At 46.7% G+C, this 26,300-nt stretch overlaps 1 protein-coding gene across 1 annotated transcript in view; it reads right to left on the bottom strand.

Annotated features, from left to right (window-relative positions):
- LOC138568821 (transmembrane channel-like protein 2) overlaps positions 1–26,300 on the bottom strand; it is a 636,652-nt gene that overhangs the window by 508,857 nt on the left and 101,495 nt on the right. Inside the window, exon 4 of the mRNA XM_069646590.1 lies at positions 12,021–12,102. Within this exon, the coding sequence (XP_069502691.1) occupies positions 12,021–12,102 (82 nt within the window). The remainder of the gene's footprint in view (positions 1–12,020; positions 12,103–26,300) is intronic.

Here is a 26,300-nt window from a genome sequence, read left to right on the forward strand (position 1 = left end):
CCTGCCTTGATGTTTCGTCCACTCTCATCTTCCTTCAAAGCTGGAAAACAACATTTGTTACAAAACCAAATGTACCAAAGCCTCAATGACCTCCTCCCAAACAACCTTTACAAAACCCTGACAACGTGCCCTGGCTATTGCGGGTGGAACTATTCTTTCTTGCCTCCCCCTCTATCCTTTATTATTCCTATTAATTTCTGAGACTAAAATCAATATATTGCTGATATAAATAGACCTATTTCTCTCCTGCAATGTCTACAGTTTGCACGATTCGTGGTTTATCCTTCTGAAAATGGGGTCTCCAAAATGGTCAAACAACTCCATTTGAGATCTTACAGGTGATATGTGCAGCGATAACAACTGTTCCTTTGCATTTTGGAATTACCATTATAATGAAGCCAAACATTCTTCTTTCTCTTTGAATTATTGTATCCTCCTGAGTACAACCAGAAGCGTAACCCCAAGATTGCTTTCCTGTTTGGTGATATTTTACACCTCAACACCAGGGCTGTGCTGACTCCTCCATGCCTCTGCTTCACTGCAATGGGCTTCGGTCCCACCTGGCTGCATCACATCCACCAGGGAAGTGTGTGTGCTTCTTGCTGAGCCTGGGCTGATGGCAGGTTGCACCTAAAGGAGTAAGATAACACGTCTTGTTTTACTTACATCCAACCCCCTTTACACAGGAACTCTATAAGGTTTTCCGGCATCACTAGTCCTGAAAAAATGGACCGTCTGCTATGATTGATTAAAAAATGTGTATAACAAATTTTTATTCAAATAATTCGAACTGAATTTAAACATAAAACACTACCCTCACCTAACACAGTGTACTAAACACTAAAAAACAGTTACTAAAACATGAAATACAAAGTTCACTTATTTGCATGACACAAAAGATATCACATAACATAACACAAAAAAATCTCAATGTGTCTCTAAAACAACAACCATCCCAACATGTTTCTGTTCTTCACTGCCCAGTTCGGGCGAACATTCTTCAGGGGAAATTTTTTTTAAAAAAGCATCCACTAATCTCTTCAACACCGTGCTGAAAGGGTAGATTCAAACTTCTATACAGGCAAAGGAAGGAAAGAACCGAGCCTGTAAGAGTAAAAGGAAAAACTAATGAGTTCCAAAAAGAGGGAAAGGAAGTACTACAAAATGTAGAAAAAGAACATGGCATAGAGGTTATGCCACACTCACACGGGTCCCAACAGGGCACCCACAAATTTACCTTTAAATGGTGAAACTTCAAAGCGCGTCACAGGATGACAAATTCGCTGGTTTCTCGCCAAATGAGAGACCACTACTTCACAAAAGCATCATAGTCCGCTAAAGTATTGCCACACCTAAATGAGACAGAACCAATACACAGAGACCACATGCTCTGTTATATCCAGAAAGGGGCTTCAAGTGCAATTACACATGAAAACAGGGCTCCAAATATCATAAAATAAATTACCTTCACAGATGTAGGGATCAAGACTGTAACAAGCAAAGCAGCAATCAACGTGTTTGCAAAGGAGAAATCCACACAGTCAAGCCGTAAAGTATCAATCTGGAAAACAATGGATGCATGGCAATGAACACCATATGTCTGGCATCACCCTTCACATGTACCGATGGGAGTGCTTTTATTTCACCCTCGTGATTAAGACTAAGTGCCCGTACAATATATAGAATGCAGAAAAAACTTTCATGCTGTCCATCCTACACAACGTGGGAAACCCATGGCAAAAGATAACCAAACTACCCCACGCGTACAGGAAGGGAATGTACCGGCAGTGGGAAAATTATCACACACAGAACCACAATGCTAATGACTCACCTGTACACTCAGAGGGATTAAATCACTCTAATGGCAGCTTCCAAACGCACACAGCCAACACTGAATTCAGTGAAACCAAAAACTGCTGCACACTAACAGTACGTTTATGGTCGTGCGGCAACACAAAGAAAGGACTACACTACTCAGTGTAGGAAGGAAAGTCCATCAAAAGGAAGGGCCATGTTGGAACGGACCCGGCAACATAGAAAAAGGACTACACTACTCAGTGTTGGAAAAAAAGTCCATCAAAGGGAAGGGCCATATTGGAACGGACCTGAAGCCTACTGGTGTAGAACAGATTAGTGGACACCACAAGCACTAAACAGGTGTTTTTTTAAAACAATGATATGCTGGCACCAACACAATATGGTATATGCATCTCACACTGTCAAAAATCATACTTGGCTGACCAAATGCCAATCAATGCTTTCGTTGAGACCTAGCACATTACTCTGTAATTTAAAAATAATTTTTTGCTCTACATTCAATAATTTTCGATCCGTTTCAATTTTGGTATGTCCATGCACCTTTTTCAAAATCAGCCATGTGAAATCATTAAAACCATGTTTCTTTTCAATAAAGTGTTTGACAAGGGGAGCAGTAATCACCTGGTTTTTGAGACAGCTGCGATGTTCCACCATTCAAACTTTACATTGCCTATTCGTTTTTCCCACATAATGTAAGCCACACGGGCAAGTGATTAAATATACAACATTGGCTGTGTTACAATTTGTCATTTCACTGAAGACCCACTTTACATCAGGTAGAATTTGCAATACTCTAGTTTCTTTTGTTTGTCCACACATGCTGCAATTCCCACATGGAAAATGTCCTTTCACTTCAGGCATACCCCACAGTCTAGTTTGTCTAACCTGTGGAGTTCGCATTTCTGTCACATCATTTCTGATTAGAATATTCCGTAGATTCTGACTTTTTCTAAACGCCACTAAAGGAGGCAACACTTCTTTACCACAATAGACTTTCTTCCAAGTTTTCATCACAATGGTTTTGATTTTATAGGACAAATTCGAAAAAGTGTTAACAAAAACAGTGCCAATCTTTTTAGTAATCTTGTTACTTTTCTCCAGCAATGCCTCGCGATTGTTATTGTAGGCTCTTTTTGAAGCATTTCTTATTACTCTAGACGGATAACCCTTGGCCAACAGTTTGTTGGTCAATACATCCGCACTTTGAGCAAAATCATCTCAAAAGAGTCTACAATAACAATCGCAAGGCATTGCTGGAGAAAAGTAACAAGACTACTAAAAAGATTGGCACTGTTTTTGTTAACACTTTTTCGAATTTGTCCTATAAAATCAAAACCATTGTGATGAAAACTTGGAAGAAAGTCTATTGTGGTAAAGAAGTGTTGCCTCCTTTAGTGGCGTTTAGAAAAAGTCAGAATCTACGGAATATTCTAATCAGAAATGATGTGACAGAAATGCGAACTCCACAGGTTAGACAAACTAGACTGTGGGGTATGCCTGAAGTGAAAGGACATTTTCCATGTGGGAATTGCAGCATGTGTGGACAAACAAAAGAAACTAGAGTATTGCAAATTCTACCTGATGTAAAGTGGGTCTTCAGTGAAATGACAAATTGTAACACAGCCAATGTTGTATATTTAATCACTTGCCCGTGTGGCCTACATTATGTGGGAAAAACGAATAGGCAATGTAAAGTTCGAATGGTGGAACATCGCAGCTGTCTCAAAAACCAGGTGATTACTGCTCCCCTTGTCAAACACTTTATTGAAAAGAAACATGGTTTTAATGATTTCACATGGCTGATTTTGAAAAAGGTGCATGGACATACCAAAATTGAAACGGATCGAAAATTATTGAATGTAGAGCAAAAAATTATTTTTAAATTACAGAGTAATGTGCTAGGTCTCAACGAAAGCATTGATTGGCATTTGGTCAGCCAAGTATGATTTTTGACAGTGTGAGATGCATATACCATATTGTGTTGGTGCCAGCATATCATTGTTTTAAAAAAACACCTGTTTAGTGCTCGTGGTGTCCACTAATCTGTTCTACACCAGTAGGCTTCAGGTCCGTTCCAATATGGCCCTTCCCTTTGATGGACTTTTTTTCCAACACTGAGTAGTGTAGTCCTTTTTCTATGTTGCCGGGTCCGTTCCAACATGGCCCTTCCTTTTGATGGACTTTCCTTCCTACACTGAGTAGTGTAGTCCTTTCTTTGTGTTGCCGCACGACCATAGACGTACTGTTAGTGTGCAGCAGTTTTTGGTTTCACTGAATTCAGTGTTGGCTGTGTGCGTTTGGAAGCTGCCATTAGAGTGATTTAATCCCTCTGAGTGTACAGGTGAGTCATTAGCATTGTGGTTCTGTGTGTGATAATTTTCCCACTGCCGGTACATTCCCTTCCTGTACGCGTGGGGTAGTTTGGTTATCTTTTGCCATGGGTTTCCCACGTTGTGTAGGATGGACAGCATGAAAGTTTTTTCTGCATTCTATATATTGTACGGGCACTTAGTCTTAATCACGAGGGTGAAATAAAAGCACTCCCATCGGTACATGTTGAAGTGTGATGCCAGACATATGGTGTTCATTGCCATGCATCCATTGTTTTCCAGATTGATACTTTACGGCTTGACTGTGTGGATTTCTCCTTTGCAAACACGTTGATTGCTGCTTTGCTTGTTACAGTCTTGATCCCTACATCTGTGAAGGTAATTTATTTTATGATATTTGGAGCCCTGTTTTCATGTGTAATTGCATTTTGAAGCCCCTTTCTGGATATAACAGAGCATGTGGTCTCTGTGTATTGGTTCTGTCTCATTTAGGTGTGGCGATACTTTAGCGGACTATGATGCTTTTGTGAAGTAGTGGTCTCTCATTTGGCGAGAAACCAGCGAATTTGTCATCCTGTGACGCGCTTTGAAGTTTCACCATTTAAAGGTAAATTTGTGGGTGCCCTGTTGGGACCCGTGTGAGTGTGGCATAACCTCTATGCCATGTTCTTTTTCTACATTTTGTAGTACTTCCTTTCCCTCTTTTTGGAACTCATTAGTTTTTCCTTTTACTCTTACAGGCTCGGAGGTTCTTTCCTTCCTTTGCCTGTATAGAAGTTTGAATCTACCCTTTCAGCACGGTGTTGAAGAGATTAGTGGATGCTTTTTTTAAAAAAAATTCCCCTGAAGAATGTTCGCCCGAACTGGGCAGTGAAGAACAGAAACATGTTGGGATGGTTGTTGTTTTAGAGACACATTGAGATTTTTTTGTGTTATGTTATGTGATATCTTTTGTGTCATGCAAATAAGTGAACTTTGTATTTCATGTTTTAGTAACTGTTTTTTAGTGTTTAGTACACTGTGTTAGGTGAGGGTAGTGTTTTATGTTTAAATTCAGTTCGAATTATTTGAATAAAAATTTGTTATACACATTTTTTAATCAATCATAGCAGACGGTCCATTTTTTCAAGACTAGTGATGCCGGAAAACCTTATAGAGTTCCTGTGTAAAGGGGGTTGGATGTAAGTAAAACAAGACGTGTTATCTTACTCTTTATTGTATTATACATATTGATATCCCTGTCAGTAGAGTAGGATGTTATTATAGGGACTGTTTATACCTATTTGAACATACTGCACCTAAAGGAGACAATCTGTGCAGCGAGCCTGCAGCGAGGCCACCTCTGAGGGGTTTTATGTGTGTGTGCACTTCTGTATAGCTCTATATTCGTGTGTTGTGTAGACACCAGAATGTGGTAGGAGATGCCTTGCGAGGTACCCTCTTAGATACACACATGCTACTGTGTTCATGAAATGGAATTAAAGAGCGGACTGAAAAAAGGGATGTATCCTATCTCACTAGCTAGACATCGTTGAGGGTACTTAAAAAAAAATCCCTTTGAATAAGTAAGGTACTAGAGAAGTTACTGGTTGCTGGGAGAATCTTATGTTATGTTATATTGAATTTGTATAGTGCGTCAAAGCAGTTTTGTCTGTCAGAGAGGCAAAGGAGGAGTATGACAGAACATTTAGTAGTTAGGTAGATAGTTAGGATGAGGGCGAGGCATATATAAGATGCTCAGGAAGGCATGAAAAGGAAAAGGTGGAGGAGTTATGTGTACAATTGGACCAAATTTATTCTAGGACTCAATTGTAATCTATGGGGCGCAGCACCGAAAGAAGAGATAGCTGGGGAGGAGGTGTTCACTGCACCAGGGGGTATGTCTGAAAGGTACTCAATACATGTGTAAGTAATTTCACCATCCGCATGGTGGGTGTGTGCATGCTGGGGATTTTTTAAATGTAATTGAATGATGGTAGATCAACTTCCTGAAAATGTGTGGGGCTAATCCGTACACTTTTTCCTATGCTCATCGCATGACATATGCATAGACAAATGTACTCTGGGTGGGCACAGCCTACATGCACAGTCCCCCTCCTGTCATATTTAGTTCAGATCTGACAGGTGGAGTACATGATGCATCTCCAGAAAGGGGAGGGCCAAACCTTTCCCCTGCCAGAGCCAGCCTAATTAACTAACAACGGTTCAATGGATCCACCATGTCATTTTGTTGTGCCATGTAGCTGGTGGCATCACTCACAAACTAATCAGAGTTTAATTCAAACAGGTCCACATGGAGCAAGGCTGCAGAGGCTAATAAAGTAGATAGGAAACCCCATCACCCTTTCATATGCACTGTGCCAACCTGAAACCCGTCCCCTGCCCTCAGTATCGATTGACAGTGAAATGTGTTTACAGTAGTAATCCCTGCAGGGGGACCCCATTCAGAAGGTACGAGTATGTGATTTGATAGAGCCAGAAAGTCTGGTTTTGCTGCAGTTTCAAGGGAGACCTGCTGCTTTAATCAGGAACCACAGAAAGCTCCATTAATCAGAGCAATCCACAACAGACAGGAAGATGGGTGCGACTTAATGTTACATGTTTTCACCCTTTTACCTTTTCTGTTGCAAAGCACTCTGGTTATGAATTCACACATATAGTAGATTGTCGGTGGGGACCCAGGATTGGTTCATTAAGGTAGGCTTAGCCTAAACCAATCACTGTAGTCCAACTGGCTTTAAAATAGGTCTGAGCCCCTCTTTTGGCAGATCATCTGAAGGCTTCACCAGAAGCAGAAGGACGATCTCATCATTGGACCCTAGCTGAAGGTACAGTCTGCATGAGATCTTCCGCCAGTGAAGGAAGGTCAGGACCTGCAAGAGGGAAGCAAGATCCCTCCCCTAAACATCTCCCAGGGAAGAGACGGAGATACCGAATCCAGAGGACCCTCCAGCAGTTCTAGAACCAGTACCCAGCCAGAACACAGTGTTCCCTGCTAGGCTCTGCAGCAAGCTTCCTAGGTGGTAAGTGCCAGATAGTCTCTGAACCAAACCAAGGACAAGGCAGCTGCCTGCAGCCTTATCCTCAGCTTTGGTCCATCCACCTTAAAGGATGACATGAGCCCAGTGAAGAAGCTCGGAGTTCATCGATGAGTATCTATCGACATCAACCTTAAAGGACATTTTTGAGCCAGTCAAGCCCCTCGAGCTGCAACCAACTGCACCACTGTATGTTGTTATGCCACAGTCGCTAAAGCTGTCCGAGACACCTTGGCCAGTGCTCCAGAAAGGCCAACCAGCACTGAGACAATGATTCCTGACCCAGAACTGCCGTGTAGGCTAGACTGCAGCCATCCATCCAGCTTTTCTCGCTGAACTGCCTGCCGCCTGATACTCGCAGCTGTCTGCCATTTTGAACCCTGTTGCAGAAGCTGCAAAGTGCCTTAAAATCGACTCGACCCTGTTGAGCGAAAAGAACAACAACCAGCGCAAGGTACATTGCGGTTCTATCACTCTGGTCCTTCTCCCCATAGTGTCATTTTACAACCCATTGCTCCCTTTGTGCTGAAACCAAGTATCCATGAACTCTTGTCCTTTTTTACTATAACAACTACCCTCCTGTCCATATCCAGAGTGCATCCTTTTTCCTTCTTTGAAACTGTCTGTCCACTGACTTCCATTATAGGGTGGGTTGTATTTTGTGATGTGCTAGAACTGTATGTTGTGATAATAATAAAGTCGATATTTGTATACAATCTTGACTGGACAGTCCCTTTTATCATTGGGTAATATTTGTATTTTTGCTGTGTTGCAACTAACCAATGATCCATGACCTTTCGGAGATAAGCCTGCTGTTCCATCCACGTTACCAATATTGGACAAGGAGGTTTATAATTTGATTGTTTTTCCAATCTTTTCAGATCCATTCTAGTGTGAAGTTGAATCGTCACAGCATGTTTCACCTGAGCATCTTGAATCCATGCCTAAGAAAGCACAGACAGAAAAACCCTACTAATTACTTTCCTAGGCCACCAACAACATTTGGAAGGGGATGTATTTCAGAAATCCGAATTTGCCAAATTTGAAAACGCTCCCCAAAAAGTGACCAAAAAACTTTCAAACGTTTTGGTTTCCTGATTTGTGTCATGGTTACCGAAACCCTAGGCTTGTGTACAACGTGCTTAGGGACACAAATCCTTGCTATGGCTTAGCTGCAGTCAGACGCTTGAGCCTTCCATAATGTCATGATAAGCCAAGACATGTAGAAACCCTGCCCAAGAAAACACTGCATGCACGGCCCCTCTACTCCCCTAGGACCTTAATGGCAACGAACGTCCAGGATTCATAGATGTGAAAGCGGGAAGTAAATATAGGCACATTTAACTGGGGGTGGATTTTGACCATGGCTTCTTTGGGGGAAGAAGGCCTAGTCCGGCCTTCCTGGAGCTTCCTGCTATCGGCTATAAGGTAAAGGTTATATTGGTGTGAGGCAGGAATCTCTTAGGCTGAAGCTGGGAGCATATGTGAGTCAATTTACATGATCCAGCCTTTGAATAGCCTTCTCATCCTGGGCTGCAGCTAATGTGTCCAATTAATAGAGGGCATCATGTGAATGTTAGGTCAAAACAAGGGTTTATGGTCTGGTTAAAAGATTAGATTTCCGAGTCTAGCCTTCTAGTTTTTCTTTTTTTGTGCTTGTTCTGGTGGGTTTGCTACCTGCTGCTTCAAAGGCGCTCAAAAACATTATAATGACACCTCAACATAAAACAACATTACCTAACCAGCTATGAACATCGAACGAATGTTAATAGCCAATGTTTCTGAAATGTATGATTGTCACAGATTTTCCCAAAATGCACCCTGATTAATGTTCCAAAAATCCTACCTGTAGTACATTCACAACCATCAATCTCTTTTTTTAACATGCCTCATTATATAAATATATTTTTTTTTACCAAATATGACCCTGCTGGGGAACAGAGCACTGCGGGAAATGGATCTAGCCTCCTCCTGTTGAGCACTCACTTGATTCAGGGTGGTGATATGCCCAGCATTTATCTCAAATATAGCGGTCTCCAAATCTATTCCTTCAGTTCTTTGCCTATTGCGTCCAACTTAGAACTATGAACGTTTCCTTTATCAAAGGCTGCCACACAAGAACTGGGTAGCTTGATCTTTCAGTTGGTTTCATTGGATGAGACAGAAAGGTCACTGTAAGCCAAAGCAGTTTCTTTTTTGAGATGTCTACATAAGCAGCGTTTTTTGAGAACATTTGTGGATAATTCTGACTAGGTGCGATGGCAAGTGTTATATCCAGTGTAGTGAGGCTGAAAATTGTATTACAACCAACACAGCAACAGATGATGTGGAGCAGAGCTAATCAGATGACTTAGGAACTTCGGAATGTTGTGTTGGCCCTGCTTTGGAACACACTGAGCCACCATGTGTACCTCGGTTTGTGTCCTTCCTTTGACTCGCATTGCCTGATAAACCCGCTTCCTTCTCCTGCCTTACATGGAAAGCAACTTTCTTTGTGCATCGCATCCCACCATGGAATTCCAAGCGTACTCCAACTTTTCAGACCGTACCCTCATTTCCGTTTCCTGTGCGTGCCATCTTAGCCTGATTTTGTTTTCCTAATTTGGAGCTGCGTCTGCTCTGAATGCTGAGTGTTTGCATCCTGTATGACCTTAATTACAATTAGTACTCGTGGGGTGTGGCAGAAAATGGCTATAAACTCATAAATGTGTGTGAAGAGAAAACGAAATAAAGGAGATTAGATTCTGCATGGTTCGTAGGGCCATCAGTGCAGGTGCGCAAGAGCACTCAGTGCAGCCCAAGAGTGAGACATGGAAGAGCAAAGCGAGGCCTGCCTTGGCAATAGGGGTACCAGCAGAGGGGATAGGGGGAGCAGCAGGGCGAATGAAATCAAGGAGGTGGGGGAGAAGGTGAAGGATGTACGGGAGGATGTGGTGGGGCAGACAGAGTGGGTGAAGAGGGAATAGGGAGATGAGGGGGGATATTGCAAAAAGGCAGCTGAAACTCAAATATACGGAGCGATGAAATACACTGACAGATAAAGCAGGCATTCCCTGCACGCAGATAGATGCCTCAACATCGAGAGTGCTATGTACTTTTAAAGGTGTCAACATTCTAATGGAAGGTTAGGAAGGTTATTCCAGTGTATACATATTTAATATTAGGTTATTGGCAATATGCATTAAGGGACTCTCAATGGGGTTCACACATTTGCAGGGGCATTTCCAGTTTTCCGAGATTCGCCACACCACCACAAGGATCCTTTCATTCTGCTGACAGAGAATTTTAAATGAAGGTGACATGCTCTTTCACAGATGTCTGTTTTCTGGGGGTTCTCTCTTTCACAGAACTATTGCGGGTGACTCTGGCTATCAAGCCCAGAGCCCATCAAGATGCAGTCACAATCAGTCTGGTAAAGCTTTTTGGCTGAAGGACCTATAATTGCAGGAGACCTGCAAAGGAATTCCAGATCCAGATATTCAAAGGAAGAGGGGCAACGCGTTGGCAGCGCAACACAGGTTCGAATCCCTATCCTGCGCTTAACAACCACTTGCTGGTATTAATCGCGTTATAAATGAACAATAAATTAAAACAAATGAATAAAAGAGGGCCTTGATAAAAATCTGCAATGGTGTGTAAGAATATCTGAATGTCTGCACCAAGAACATGCACAATTCAGATGCCCTTTGTGAATAGAGCGCATTTTAATTTTGGCACATAAGGAGATATGCTAGACCTTCTCATCAGGTGATCAACAGAAACATTTGAGAATTGTCCCTAAAATGTTCTCACTGAACACCCTAGCCAAAACATACACATTCCCTCCCTTTCTTATTCTCCCAAGTTATTGCCTGGGAAAAACCTGAGGGCTACTAGCTTGGAAAGGGTCATTATCTCATGTGATTATTACCCCTTCCGAGGTCCTTAAGGATATTAGCACATAGAGTTGCACAACTAAACAAGAACGTTTTTTCTTGGGGGGAGATAACATAAACAGATAACTTGTACTGTTATTGTAATAAACTATACCTTTCGTTTTAATTTGGAGAATCGATAACAGCGATTATGCACTATATTTTACGCTTTCAGATTGGCTGAGAGGAGGCCTATAAAGGAATTCATGTGTAAATGAACTACCTGAGCTGACCATATAGGCTATATTTTTATAGAGATATTACCCTTCACTGTCACAACTAGGGTAAGGTGACCAGATGCCCCGGTTTTCCCAGGACAGTCCAGGGAAGTCACCCGGGGACCCAGGAGTTTATTATTTTTAGAAACCTCGTCCTGGGTTTGCATGATTGGGTGGCTACTGTAATTCAAATTTTAGTTATTTTTCACAACGCTTTCAGAATTTTGAAGTTGGAGGATTGCCTCGAACCCCCAACCTTTCAGGTCCAAGTCACAACACTTGCTGACTGTGACACAGAGACTGGCTTGGAAATAATTGTACAGCAAGCCATATAATATCAATTAGAGCAAACGCCTGTTTTGAATTAACATGCCAAGATTCACAGACAAAACTGCACAAATGAGATCATATAGAGTTTATAGAAAGGAGAAGTGCTGAAAATATGATTGGGTGGTGGTTGTGGGGGTGTGTTGGGGGAGGGGCGATAATTGGTGGGCTGCGATGGGGTAGTCCCTCTTTTATGTTGTTGGTCGTCCCGGTTTTTTGTTTTGGAAATCTGGTCACCCTAAACTAGGGAAACAATTTTGGAAGTGAAGTGGCACAATGTTTTTTGACAGCAGTACAACATCACACAAACAGAATGGAACAACACAAATGCGGCTAATATGTCACAATGATAACAGTTTTCTAATCTAGACTTACTTTCAACTTCTTTTATCTTCATTTCCCACGGTATACATGCAGTCCTAAAATTGTCAAAATCTCTTTTGAATTTAATCCATTTCTGTAAGAAAAGAAAATGGACAAATGGTTGCACAAAATGTTCAAACATCTAAAAACAGTCTACAAAGATGCACCTGTGGCAAGGCAATTAGCAAGTAAATGCTCACATATTAAGCCCGCTGCCTGCTTGCGTATGTCCTGACTAGCATACATAATTATTTGGAATTTCTTAGTGATTTTGGACTCAAACAGGAATAGGCTTGCTAGGGATACATTTGTGAACTACAGTGCACTGTGTGCACTTTGACTTCAGCGATGAAACTGAACGCCACTACAGATAAACTATAATTAGGTTTGTAATTCAATATCAAGGCAGCATGCTAGCTATCTCGTTACATAATTGGCAATTAACTACATTCTTAATACGATGTAGCGGTGTTGAACAGTAACGTTATTCATTTCGGCTCATCAACATTTAGAGTATCAAGAACATTGGTAAAGTGTCTAGAGACAAAAATGGCATTAATGAGGCCGGCCATTTTGCAAATGTGCCTATGAGTGCGAAGTGGTTGCATGCAGTCCCTCATTTACTCTGAGGGAAGTTACCATGGCAATCATGTTTATGGTTAAATACAGGAAGTGTTTATTTCCTTTGTTACCCTGCTGGCTTGTTTGCTCCTCGGTGTATATGCTCCAGTCTGGTTCCCCAGCAGTGTCCCAAAGCATCAAAACAACACGGCTGTTAATGAGGGAGTGTTTCACTAGGCCAAGTGCAGAGTGTCAGACCAGCCATGGTACACTTGTAATGGAGGGACTTTCTTGGCATGTGAATGGGGATGGGGTAAGTAATGAACCATTGGTGGACATCCCTGGGCAGCGGGTGAGCACCTGATTATCTGATTAAAAGTCCTGGGCATTTAGGGTCTATTGGTTTCCTCCGTTTTTTTTCTCACCAAATGCCACTTTGCCAAATTTTGTTCTGATGATTTTGCCTTTTTCTATTACAAAAAGTGGGGGAAGACCTGCTACCTCTATTTGCACCCACAACCACTCCCTTATATACAATACCCAAACCACATATAGATATGCGTTAAAGCAAGGTGGTAAAACGTGTCAAAAAAAGATTTGGCAAAAATAATTTAACATTCTGGAAAATGAGGAATACTGGCTTTTCAGTCGGGTGTGTGCTTGGTCATTCAATGGAAATCCACGTATGTATTGCTAATAACTAGTAATTAGGTAACTACCTGAGCATTTATTTGGCACTCTATGGAAATGGTGTGACAACATAGGCATATGAGGACAAGACCTGGCAATTGAGTAAGTACCTTGGCATTTCAAAGTGTTCAATGTCAATGGGGTGACTAAAAGGCAACTTGATGGTGACCACAGGCAGTGAAGTGAGTGCCATGACGTTTAATGATGTGTTATTCATATAGCGCTTGCACCTAAGTGCTTTACATAGAACATACATACATACTATAACACCCTACACGAGTTGGTGGTCATTTATCGACTTTGTAATGATGAAAGGCTGAGTTGGCCTTGCCAGGATTCGAAACCTGCAATCAGCAGATCACACACAGATCAGACCAGCAAGTGCTCAACCCAGTGAGCTATCTTACTGACTATTTCATGGAATGACTTCCTGTGCATGCAATATTAATCCCTAATAATGGGTAAGCGGCTGATTTGACAGAATACGTATAAAACTAGAGGAAACAGGAGTTTTCACAATTCTTTGTGCACTTCATAGCAAAAACTCAAAAAGGACCTTAAGAGGGTCATTTTATAAACAATGCAAATTGCATGCATCGGCCTGCCAACATTAGCATTTACGTGCATTGGGTCTGGTGGATGCAATGTTCAACACTCACACAGAGGAATGAAACTTGAAGAGCAAATCAAGGTGCCAGCTTAATGGTTTTGACAGGAGGACGGGAAAGTAAGCCAAACATTGTACCCTATTTGCACCTGCCAAAAATACCCAACTTGTTAAGAGTATAAAAAGTTGTGTTAAACCAAGTGAAACCCTTTACACTTCTTTCTGCACTGTAGGGAATTCGAAAATGAACACAATTTTGTAAACTTTATTTCCAACTAATTTAATTTAAAACTCAGCTAAGACCTTAAGCATCATTCCTAATGCCGAAGCCTTTTGTTTCTATTCATAGTTCGAAAGGCAATGTTTAGTGCTTTCCAGAAACCTCCTTAATATATCCCCTCATCCATTTCGGGAGATAGTCCATGAAGAAAATGTTTCCATTATTTGTTTACGGCTTACAGAGAATCAGGTACTCTCTCTGCCATGTTCATGTGACCACAACTAACGGCATGACAAGTAGCGTCATGCCGCGCATGACAAGTAGTGCCATGCCGTGCGTAAAGGAAATGAATAAATAGGGGGGTGAAAGTCTGCCTACGTGACATTGCGTCCCTCTCCCCAACCAAGTGTGTGCGTGTGCCTTATTACTACGGGTCCTGGTAACACTCAGGCCCCTCTTGTTAACATCACATTGCCGACTCCCGCAGACCATACCACCTGCCTTGTTGCTTTCCCGCACGCTTCATCATGTAACGTCGGGAAGCGTACACTCTATTCCACTACAGTGTCGAAGTGGGCAGAACAAAATGCTTGGTGCATCCGCCAGAAGAACTGTGTGCTCCATGCCACGTCCATGCTGCAGCAGCTTCAGCAATGGAAGGTGCGCGAAGGACGTGCAACACAGTGACAGCAACCCCAGCGCAGTGTGGGCCGATCACCAGCAATTATCGAGCACACCCACATATCATGTCATCAGACCCTGCGAGCGGAGAAGGTCAGTGACAACACCCTGGCGACAGCACATGTTTGGACACCGTAAAAGGGACATTCATGAAGCCTTTTGAGCCCTATGGGCCGAGGACTGCAATTCGGTGGGAGCTCTGGATGCAACAATTTGAATTTAACACAAAGTCCTGCAAAGGTATGAACCTGAAGAAAAGTGAACACACTTAATGTTGAACCTTGAGACGCTTGCACTGAGACTATTCAACACCCTGCCCAACAGAGGAACCACAGACGACTATGACACGGCCAAACTCATGCTTACCATGAAGTTCAAACCTCAGCTCAGCCCAGATTTGAAATGTTTGAGATGAGACAAGCCTGTCAACGCCCAAATGAAAATATAGATGACTTCCACAGCCACCTCCGAGAAATAGCGATAGGGTGTGTCTTCCTGGATGAAGAGTTTGCCGTTTGGCAGAACGTAATCCATGGCCTATCAACAGACAAACTCTGCAGAGTGATACTGGCAAAAACAAATCTACCACTAGAGCAAATACTCACCATGGGAAGTCAAAGAGTACAAAAAGATGCACATGTAGCTGAAATGGAGTCCATGATCAGCCGACTACCTCTGGAAAATCCGGAAAACAGAATAGCAGCAATAAACACCCTCCAAAAAAGAAGAGACAACCCTGGCCAGAAGCCGAGATGATCAGAACCATGTAAATGGTGTGGAGGGCCCTGGCTTAAGGAATACCTATGCCCAGCACTAGGGGTTACCTCCGACTACTGCAGAAAGCTAAACGATTTCGCAGCAGTATGTTTCAGCTCCAACATCCATGGCCAGAATGACCACAGATCCACTGGACTACCAGAACACTGGCACAACAATCCCTGTCGGGGGAACAAGCATGAAAGCACCCCGAACAGCAAGTACCCTACCAAACAACACCAACGGAGAAACCGGGGATAAGCATGTGCAGTAGACACAGAGGATGATGACAGTGACAGTGACAAGGAAGAACACCCACCTTTAATCTCTTTTCTTGTCATTGTTTTACCTTGCATTTTGTTCATTTTTTCATGCTAAAATCCTGCGTGGCGCACGCGGGCGCACACGTCATCAAACAGCGTGTGCTACGCGCACAGCGAAAGCACACTTAGCGTAGCGCACACAACAAAAGTAGGCAGAGAACGGGGCGTAACGCGTGAAATGTGGGCGTTATGGGGAAGTACAGGAGGCAAATGCGCAGAACACCCACACGCGCACCTACAACACGTATTCATGGAATTGAACGGGGCTAGCGCGTGCTCCAAAAAAGACGCGCTAATTCAGAAACACGTACGCCAGTAGGAAGCAGGCGTACGTGGACCCGTGCAGCATAAAAGTGCGCGCAAACAACAAACAAGCTCAGACGCTACGATGAATATACCGTTCCTCGCAGCAGTGGTCGTGGGATACCGCAGGAGGAGGAGAAGGATTGTCAGGGCCAGAATTATTACACCCAAAACCAGCCTTTTTGGGATGCCGATGACCAGGTGTAAGGGAGGTACAGGTTTCCACCTCACATAATACTCAACCTTGTGAGTGAGTGGGAGGATGACCTCACATCACCCACCTTGTGCTCCCAAGCACTGAGCCCCTTGGAAAAGGTGCTCAATGTACTGCACTTCTTGGCTACTGGGTCATTTCAGCGGACAAGTGCCATAGTGGGAGGGGGGTGTCACAAGCCACGCAGTCACGCTGCCTACACCAGGTCTTGGCCATCATGACTGCACGCCTCTCAGTCCGCAGGCACATATACCTGCCCAGAACACCTGCAGAAAGGCATGCTGTTGCCCAGGATTTTTACGGGGTGGCACACTTCCCCAAAGTGCTAGGTGCCATTGATTGCACCCATGTGGCTCTACGTCCTCCCAGGGCATCAGAGCACATCTATAGAAACCGCAAGCACTGGCATTCCATCAACGTGCAGGTAGTATGTGATGCCAAGGGAATCATCACCTCAGTATATGCCAACTATCCAGGATCCACCCATGACAGTTTCATATACAGAATGTCAACCCTAAACCGGGACCTAGAAGCTGGACGGCATGGCGATATATGGCTGCTTGGTGAGTATAAATGCCACTGCACATGCCTGCATGTCAGATACTGAGTAATGTCCCAACCCCACTAATGATACCCATCATCACCTCCCCAGGGGACAGTGCCTACTCTCTGAGCACCCACATGATGACACCAATTCAGAACCCCACCACACCACCCGAGGTAAGATACAACACAGCCCATATTGCAACCCGGGGCATAGTGGAGCGCACATTCGGAGTGCTCAAGTCACACTTTCGCTCCCTTGAACGTTCTGGTGGGCAGCTGCTATACGCTCCCCCAGTAGTGTGCAGGATCATAGTGGCAGCATGTGTCCTGCACAACGTTGCAACACTCCGGGGCCTGCCGGTGGACATGGTGGTGCCCCTACATCCCCAACCACATGCACGGCCGCTACGCATGGGAGGGGAAAGGGCATGTGGTGAGGCAGCCTGTATGCAGCTGGTGGCTAATTACTTCACCTAGAGAGTGTACACAGCCCTGGCACATACCAGTTGCCAATCAATGATGATGACATAAGGGACAGTCAACTGTCACAACCATACCAGCCTGAGATTGTACACCTGGAAGTGTTACATTGTGTGCATCCCTACCTACCCAAAGACAACCAACCAATGCTGTGTCATTAAAAGACATACATTCATGCTGCATGGATGACTACCCCCTATCAAAATACAACATGAAAATAGTGCCATGTCACCCAACCCCTCCCCATCTCCACCACCCAACACACCATGGCATGTCATGCAATGTGAAAGCAAACAAAGCAATGCACAAGACCTGACAAAAGTGTCACAAAGTGCACTGTCCCAAATGGAAACAGCCCACAGACAATATGCTCCCAGTAATCAATAACAAACAGCACACATGACCAGATACTTACCACCAACATAATACATCAACACAGCATGAAACATTGCAAAAACATGACAGTACAAAGTCAAAGTAGTGGTAGTCTTACAACCTGAATAAGCCAGCACATCGACCCCTTCCAACTGCAGGGTGTTGCTGCCACGCAAATGTGTCAGTGTACTGCATACAGCATGAACTCCATCTGCAAAGGAGACAGCCTTGTGAAGACATGAAGAAGGTACCTGCAAATGTTGAGGAAGACATGGATGCACAAGCACATATCAATACACCATGCAGTGTTAAATACAACAACAATACCGAGTAGGGATGTCCACAAAGTATTGACTACAGACTGCCCACACAGCTCATGGGAGCCCAATGTCACCGTGTAAGTCACTGTCACTTGGTCACACCCTTGGCAAGCCCATGGAAACGGGAAGCAGGAGGGGTGTGTGTGTCACGAACCCAAGCGTCTAACCCAAACTCAGGACAAGCCTGCATGTGCCCAGCCGGAATACACAGTGGATGCCCACTGGAGCCACACAAGGCAACACACTGTAACCACCCAGGAGTTTCGAGGACAGGGTGCACACCAACACCCACCTGCGTGGATGTTGGGAAAAATAATACCTCCAGGGGCTCATGGCCTGCATGGCTATGCCATTGTGGGAGAACTGCTGCCGGTCTCTTCACCCTCTGCTGCTGCATCAGGAGGTGGTGGTGCAATGGGAGGCAGCCCATGCAAAGCCCTGGTATGGTCCTCCATGGCAGCAAGCATGCAGGTTTTGAAGGTCTGATTCTGGAGGATGATAGTGAGGAGGTCCCCCTGCAGCACCTCACGGGTTGCCTGCATTTCTGCATGCATGGCCCGCATGATGCCCAGATCTCCTCATGGGTTGCCTGCAGCTCAGCTGAGAGCGAACGTGTGAGCTGCTCCAGCTGCTGTTCTGCCCTAAAATTTTGGGAAGCCTCAAGTTCAAGCAGAGTCTCCTGATGTTATGGAGTTCTACCCTCAGGGCTTCCCTGTGGCCCTGTGACTCTATTGATATGGCTTCGTGCAGAATCTCCAGTGCCGCCCGTCGGTCCCTGTTGGACGCCAACATGTCTTCCCTGTGTGATTGGCAAATGGAGCCTGTTGCCTGCTGTTATTGCTCCATCTGCCTTTCAGGGGGGATAATGGAAGTGGCCACCCTCTCCATTGCCTGAGCCATCATTTCAACTGATGCTGCCTGTTGGGTTGCCATACCGTACATGGAGTTTTCCCATACAGTATTGCCTGGTGGCGCACGGCCAGCGCATCGGCGGGCACCACACCTGTTTGGGGCAAGGGGATCTGCACCTTGCTGTGCTGGCACTGCGTAATGCTGCAGGACTGCATTCCTCCTCTGATCTGCTGGCCCAGGAACAGGATCAGATGTTGTGGAGTGTGACCCTGCACCCGTAACCGCCAAAGGCGGACCTACCAACACTGACATCCCCATAGAGGGTTCTACCCCTGGTGCAGGTGGGTTGGACAGAACAGAATCCCTGCCAGAAGCACTCACCTGCGACAGCACATAAGTCTCATCATCCGGTTCAGCACCTGAATAGAGGTCTGGGGAGGTGCACCCAGAGGCACCCCTGGACAGAATGGTCTGCAGTAAGATTGGGTTTTCACTCACCACCACACAACGTCCTCCACTGCTGCTCGGTCGTGACTGAGATCCCTCCTGGGTCTGCACCATCTCCTCAACCTCACCAGCATCAAGTGCGTCATCACCTGCAAAAACATGAAATACAACAAATGCAAACAGGCATGAGCACCATAGCACACACATAGGCCTGACAAGACAGGCCTACATGACTATAACCCTGGCATGCATGCACTGTCAATGAGTTGGAAGGGGAGGCAAAAAGCAGACACTGAGGACACCAAGATGGAAAATCAACACACTTGCTGCATGGTGGGTAGAACTGCCATCACACATTAGCCTGTGAGTGGCATGTCCAATACACATACATGACACATGCCAGCACACAGATGGCATGTAGCATAGCCATGGTACATTACACAACTACAGCGATATGTCAGTGAATAAGTACTGTCACCCATCCATGTGAGATGGACATGATGAGATGAAAAATGGTAAATAGTGTGGCAAAAGATGCATGTGCCACACACTGAAACACATCCAGTGTACAATAATACAGTGATTGTAGGCAGATGCACAAATCAATGGTTGGTCACTTTAACATGACAGCAAACAACTATCATGTTCCACATTCAAACAGGCCCCAAAATTGTATGTGAGCAGGTCAATACTCAATCAGCCTGAATGGTCTAATCATTCACATAACAAGGCAACAAATGTGGGCCAATGTGGGGTCTAATCAATGACAGAAGCATGTCACATATGTGGCATTAGTGCTGAAAAATGCGTAGCAAAAATGGGAGAATTGAAACAATTAGCCAGAATGAACACTGAAAAAATCTGAACAATGTTGTTGCAAGATGACAGGTCAAGGGCAACTGCAGTAATGTGGCGCTAATTGGCTACTGTGGGCAGAAGGAATATTGTCATACCCAAATCCAAGGCACGTGAATGTATTGGAGGAAGCACATGGGTGACCCATACCACTCTGGAGTACACACCCTCACCTGGCACTCAATCAGAACCCGTCACCCAAACAACATACACATGGATTACACACACATGCATGGGCACTCACTGGACAATGCGTTGTAATCAGGTAGGTCTCCCACGCCTTGGATCTGTTCCTCTGTGACGAAGGTTCCAGCAACAGACTCATGTTCATTGAGTTGGTTGTCCTCTGGTGGAGACCCACCGCCAGTCACCAGAGTAGAGGCATGATTTGAGGCCAGCTTGTTCTTTTCTCTGCGTTTCAGGTCATTCCACCGCTTGTAGCAATCATCAGCTGTGTGCCTCACAAATCCAAGGGCACTAATGTGGTCCGTGATGGTCTGCCAGTGTGCCCTACGTTGACCAGGTGTGGTCTTGCACCCTGCAGTCACCACCATTTTGTGGCTATAGTCCGACAAATAGGCCACAAGTGCATCATGTTCAGCGTCATTAAAGCTAGGCTTCCTCGACGTGCCGGAGTGTGTAGCCGTGACTGGGGTCTCAGCCTGTAGTGCCAGAGCACCCTTCTTCTTCTTTTTCAAAGGTGGTGCGGATCCTGATTGGCTTACGCCGCTCTGGTCAGTAGGGGCAGAAGCGCCGGTGGACTGTGTACTTGGAGTGTGCAAAGGCAGAATGACCGTAGGTCTTGGTGCAGGCATTGGCTGCAGGGTGATGTTGGCAGGGGCAATGTCGGTCTGATGGACCTGGACCCACACTGTCCCGACTGGGAGATTCAGAGCTGGGGTGGATAGAGCTGCAGCTGCCCCTGCAGCCTCCCCATCCTGCCTACTTGGGGCAGCAGATGACATTGCTGCCCCAGATCCACGTGGCCTGGTGACAACAACTTGCACCGCCACACGTGGCTTAGACTTGCTGACCTGGAAGTCAGCCTGGGAGTCTTCCTGTGCTGGTTCAGGTGCCACAATGGGCCGGTCCAACAAGGGCTGAGCTGGGATGGTGTCAGCTACGTTTCCCACAACCATGGGGTGGTGGGGCATGGGTGTCCCTGATTGGTCCTCCACACATGGGGGTCTAGGGGCACCCTGCAAATCCTGGCCATGTCCCCTAGCGCGCCCCCAAGCCCACCTTTTGAAGGTTGGCCACCTTTGTCTCCCTTACCGCTTGGTCGCCTCCTAACCATGACACTGATGTTGTTGTGCGAATGGGAGTAGCAGTAAACTATTGTCCTGGGCAATTGCGGGTGAAAGGGGTAGGGTACTAGATGGAATTCATACCCTAGTGCTCTAGCAAGGCTGTCTGTGACCCCTGGGGGAAGATGACAGGTCAAGCAATGCACAGGCACCCCGAAAACAAAAATGAACGTGCATGCAACCCCTCGTAGACCACGTGCGTGGAAAAATGAACCCGCACTACGCTGTGGCACCCAGAAACACAAAAATAAGTGTACGCGTAATACACGCAGCCTACAATGACCTCTGAAGGGGTACGCGACACACGGGGCAGGCACAGTTGGTAAATACGTGCGCGACTCACTGTATGCCTGGAAAAAGAAAGTGAAAAAGACACGAGTGTGCGCATTGGCAACACCCCCGCCAAACGAAGAATTGTACGCTGTCTGAGGAAACAGGACAAAAGAAGAAGTGAACGCTGTTTGAGAAAACAGGGCCAACCAAAAAATTGAACGCTGTCAGAGGTAACAGGGAGTACGAACTTGAAACGCTGTGAAGTAATCACGTGTGAACCGACAAGAAGTACAAAATTCACCCACTCGCTCTCCACGAAAAACACGTACAAGTAAATGGCATCCTACACATACCTTTTAAACTGGCCCACACGTACAACGTCACTTACCCGTGTACGCGCTAAGGCCCTTTCCTCCAATTACACGAGCTGACACTCGGACGTGCAGTTTTTGCACGTGTACGATGAACATGCACCCGTGTTGAGCGGAACGCCCTTGCGTGTCACATCACAGATGCGCTTACGCGCTAAAGGGCCTTTGGTCCAATGAATTCGCGTACATGCAGTGTATTCACGTGCTGATTCACTATGCCCACATCACGAGGGAAACGCCCGTGCGCGTAACGTCACAGACGCGCGTAGGCCCTTTCCTCAGATTACACACATTCACACGCGGACGTGAAGTTTTTTCACGTGCGCTGAACCACTATGCCCACGTCACGAGGGAAACGCCAGTGCGCTTAACGTCACAGACACGCTTATGCGCTAAGGGCCTTTCCTCGAATTACACACAGACGTGCAAGATTTTCACGTGCCAAATCACTCCGTATCAGGCTGGCCACGCAACACACAGAAGACCACGCTCCTGCCCAGAAGGCCGAATTGCTGCCCCCCAGAACCCCAAGCACGCTCCCACCTGCCATCTGCTGCTGCCTGCCTGCTGCCCACGTGCCCTGCTATTTGGTGCCTGCACGTCAGCAAGGGATCCAGTTGCTGTGTCCAACCCTGCTGGAACAGAAGACTCCCGACTGGGATACCATCGCTCCACAGCCCAGACTCAGGACCCAGTTGCCCACCCACTCCTGCCTCGGGGGTCGCCATGTCGGGGCAAACACCATCTGAGACCACTGGCAACCCCCAGCAGAGAGGCAGAAGGCCACCAGCTTCAGTTTGAATGAAGTTGGTGTCCTGGTGGCGCATGTCCTGGGGCATTTGGATGCCCTCTTCAGAACATCACGTGCCAACAAGGAAGGAAGGGAGAGGATCTGGAATGATGTGGTTTCCATCAATGTGGAGGGGGTGGCAACCCGCGACATCAAGCACGTCAAGAAGCGCTGGGAGGACTTTAGGTCCACGACCCTCGACAAGGCCAGGCGCCCAGATGAGGGTCCTGGAACGAATATGCCCAGTGCTCCACGCCCAGATCCTTCGGAGGAAGACCCATCTGGAGTTGAGCGGTAAGTGGCCAAGCATTGGTGTGTGAGACAGGGCATGTTGCAGTGTACTGGTAGTCTGATACTTGCCTGTATGTGTGACATAGGCCATGTATGGATGTGTGTGTGCAGGGACATCATGGTCATGCATGTGAGACCAGTAATGTGTGAACCACATGGTTGGTGCATGTGTTACAATGCAACATGGGGAGCTGTATGCCAAATGCACACATGAAAGAATGCCAGTCTCTGTTCTTGGACCTGGAGGGGGTGTGAGGGATGGGTGCTGCTGTCATGTACATGTATGGTGCACATGTGTGTGTGTCTGAGAAGTGTGTGTGTGTGACTTTGAAACACCATGGATGCATGACACATGTCCGTGATGAGGTGTACATTCACTCATGCAGTGCGGTCACCGTTGAATGCACTGTGTCTATCCACTGTGTCTGTGGTGTACAAGCCATGATGCATGATCCTCCGGTGATGTGTGTGCATGGGATCAGTGTGATCCATGATGCATATGAGTTTGAAGGCAACATTTTGGTTAATAGAGGCCCTTGTACATGGATGCTGATGGTAATTGCAGGCGCCATGCCTGTTTCTGCATGTGCGTTGCATGCATTCATCCATGTGTTGTGGAGGGACAGGATGGAAGTGACGTTGGACACTGCCACTCATGTGGTATTGCTTCCTTTCTAGGGGTGTATTGTACTGTAGCCTGATGCTTGTGTTCTATGTCTCCCTCTATGCAGCATCAAGTGAAGAAGAGGGTGGAGACGGCACTGTGGAGCCAAGCAGTGGGGATGCCTTCACCGGGCGGTGACGCAAGACCTAGCCACCCTCCCAGGACTTGCCATCATCTGGGAGCAAGGGGGCTGGTGCCGCGTCTGACACTATGGCTGTGGTGGAAGGGCCGGGTGAGCCCCCACAGGGGCTTGCAATGGCAGAAGACGGTGTGGAGACATCCAGGTTGGTGGTCTCCACAGAGGAGGAGGAGCCCGCTACTGAGCCGCACATGGGGCCTGGTGGGGGTAGTACCACTGGTGCAAGTGGTGCAGTCCAGGGCCAGGGTCAGGAGGCAGCACAGGTCACCGCGGAGGGGCCTGTGCATGTCGCTGTCCTTGACCCTGTGACTGCACCACCATGCACCAGCAGGGATGCCCCGTCCCAGGCCCGTCCGCATGTAGCGGAGAGTGCCATGTCATCTGCCTCTCCACTACCTGCGGACGAGGGGTCCCATGAACGTATGGGCTACGTCCTGATTGGTGTCGCATTGTGCATACGTGACATTCGTGATGATGTGCGTTCTTCCTGGGCGGAGAGCGCACGCCATCACGAACAGCAGCGTTGCGACGTGGCACTGTTGGGAGGGGCCCTGGTCGGTGGTGACACGCACTCTGGCAGACCTCTCCTCCTCTGTGGAGACTATGCGCCAGTCGGTCTCCCTGCCGTCTTCTGGTCCAGATTCCACCAGGGCCCCCTATGGACCTGGCCTGACCAACACAGCCAGCTTGGTGGAGATCCCATCCCTGCCACAGTCGGGAGTCGGCGGTCCAGCAGGGGTGGACACCACACTGGAGACCAGCTGATGGAGGATGTGCAGGCATCATCGGACAGGGCACATGGACAGCAGCAGCAGCAGGAGCAGGCTCTAGGTGGGAGCAATGATGGCTCGAGGCCATCAACATCCGGGGGGCAGGCATCAGCCAGAGGGCAGGAGGACCCTGGAATGGGTGTGTCTTCCGTGTGGCTGCGGTTGGGCCAGCGTATAGGTGCGCAGGGGCGGCACGCGGAAGAGGCGCGGCTGACCATGCGTCGGGCATTGAGGTGGGCAGAGTGCCTCGAGGCGACTCGCAGGGAGTTGGAACAGGCCATGAGTACAAGACATCGGGGCCAGGACAGAGGCCCGCCTCCAGCAAATAGACATGGAGTTCGATGATGCCCTGGCCGAAAACATCACTGAGTGAGCCGCAGGACTTGCCCGCCGCCATTGTAAATAGTTCATAGTGTTAGGTTTCCTTTTCTTTATTTTTATTTTGGGTCTTTTGGACTATGCCCCACACTTTTGTATATAGTTTTTTTATTAGGTAGGTTATTAGATAGGTTTCATTTATTTCGTTGGGCTCATGGACCCTTGAAAATTGGATTGTACATAGTTGGACGTTGGATTTATTTGGACATTTTAATTTCATTTCACCATGGATCAATGGATTTACCTTTTTGTGTTTCATTTGGATTTGGTTTGGTGGAAAGAGAGTTTTGGCCATTTTTCTTTTGGATTACTTGGGATTTTTTGAGGATTTTTTTATTTATTTGGACATGCATTTCATTTCATGTTTGCCATTATTTTATGCTTTAATTACTTTAAATTGATTTTCATGTTAATACATTTTGATGTTTTACTTCAATGTGTGGGATTCGCTCATAGGGTTCATGCATGTCGACATGTGGGTTTACTCAATCAATGGCAACCTGTGTGTGTGTGTGTGTGACGGACATGTGTTGATGTACATAGTTGACTTTTGGTTTGTGTCACTGCTGGGGTGGGGGTGCTGGGGGACATGAGTGGAACATGAGTGGGGGCCTGCTGGCAGGTGCCCCTCACTGCTGGGGGGTGGGGGTGCGGGAGACATGAGTGGGGGCCTGCTGCCAGGTGCCCCTCATTGCTGGGGGTGGGGGTGCTGGGGGACATGAGTGGGGCATGAGTGGGGGCCTGCTGGCAGGTGCCCCTCCCTGCTGGGGGGTGGGGTTGCTGGGGACATGAGTGGGGGCCTGCTGGCAGGTGCCCCTCACTGCTGGGGGCCGGGAGTGCTGGGGGACATGAGTAGGACATGAGTGGGGGCCTGCTGGCAGGTGCTTCTCACTGCTGGGGCGTGGGGGTGCTGGGGGACATGAGTGGGAGACTGCTGGCAGGTGCCCCTCACTGCTGGGGGGTGGGGGTGCTGGGGGACATGAGTGGGACATGAGTGGGGGCCTGCTGGCAGGTGCCCCTCACTGCTGGGGGTGGGGGTGCTAGGGGACATGAGTGGGGGCCTGCTGGCAGGTGCCCCT

This window comes from Ambystoma mexicanum, chromosome 2q, assembly GCF_040938575.1.
Source record: "Ambystoma mexicanum isolate Mex_15411 chromosome 2q, UKY_AmexF1_1, whole genome shotgun sequence".
Taxonomy (NCBI): domain Eukaryota; kingdom Metazoa; phylum Chordata; class Amphibia; order Caudata; family Ambystomatidae; genus Ambystoma; species Ambystoma mexicanum.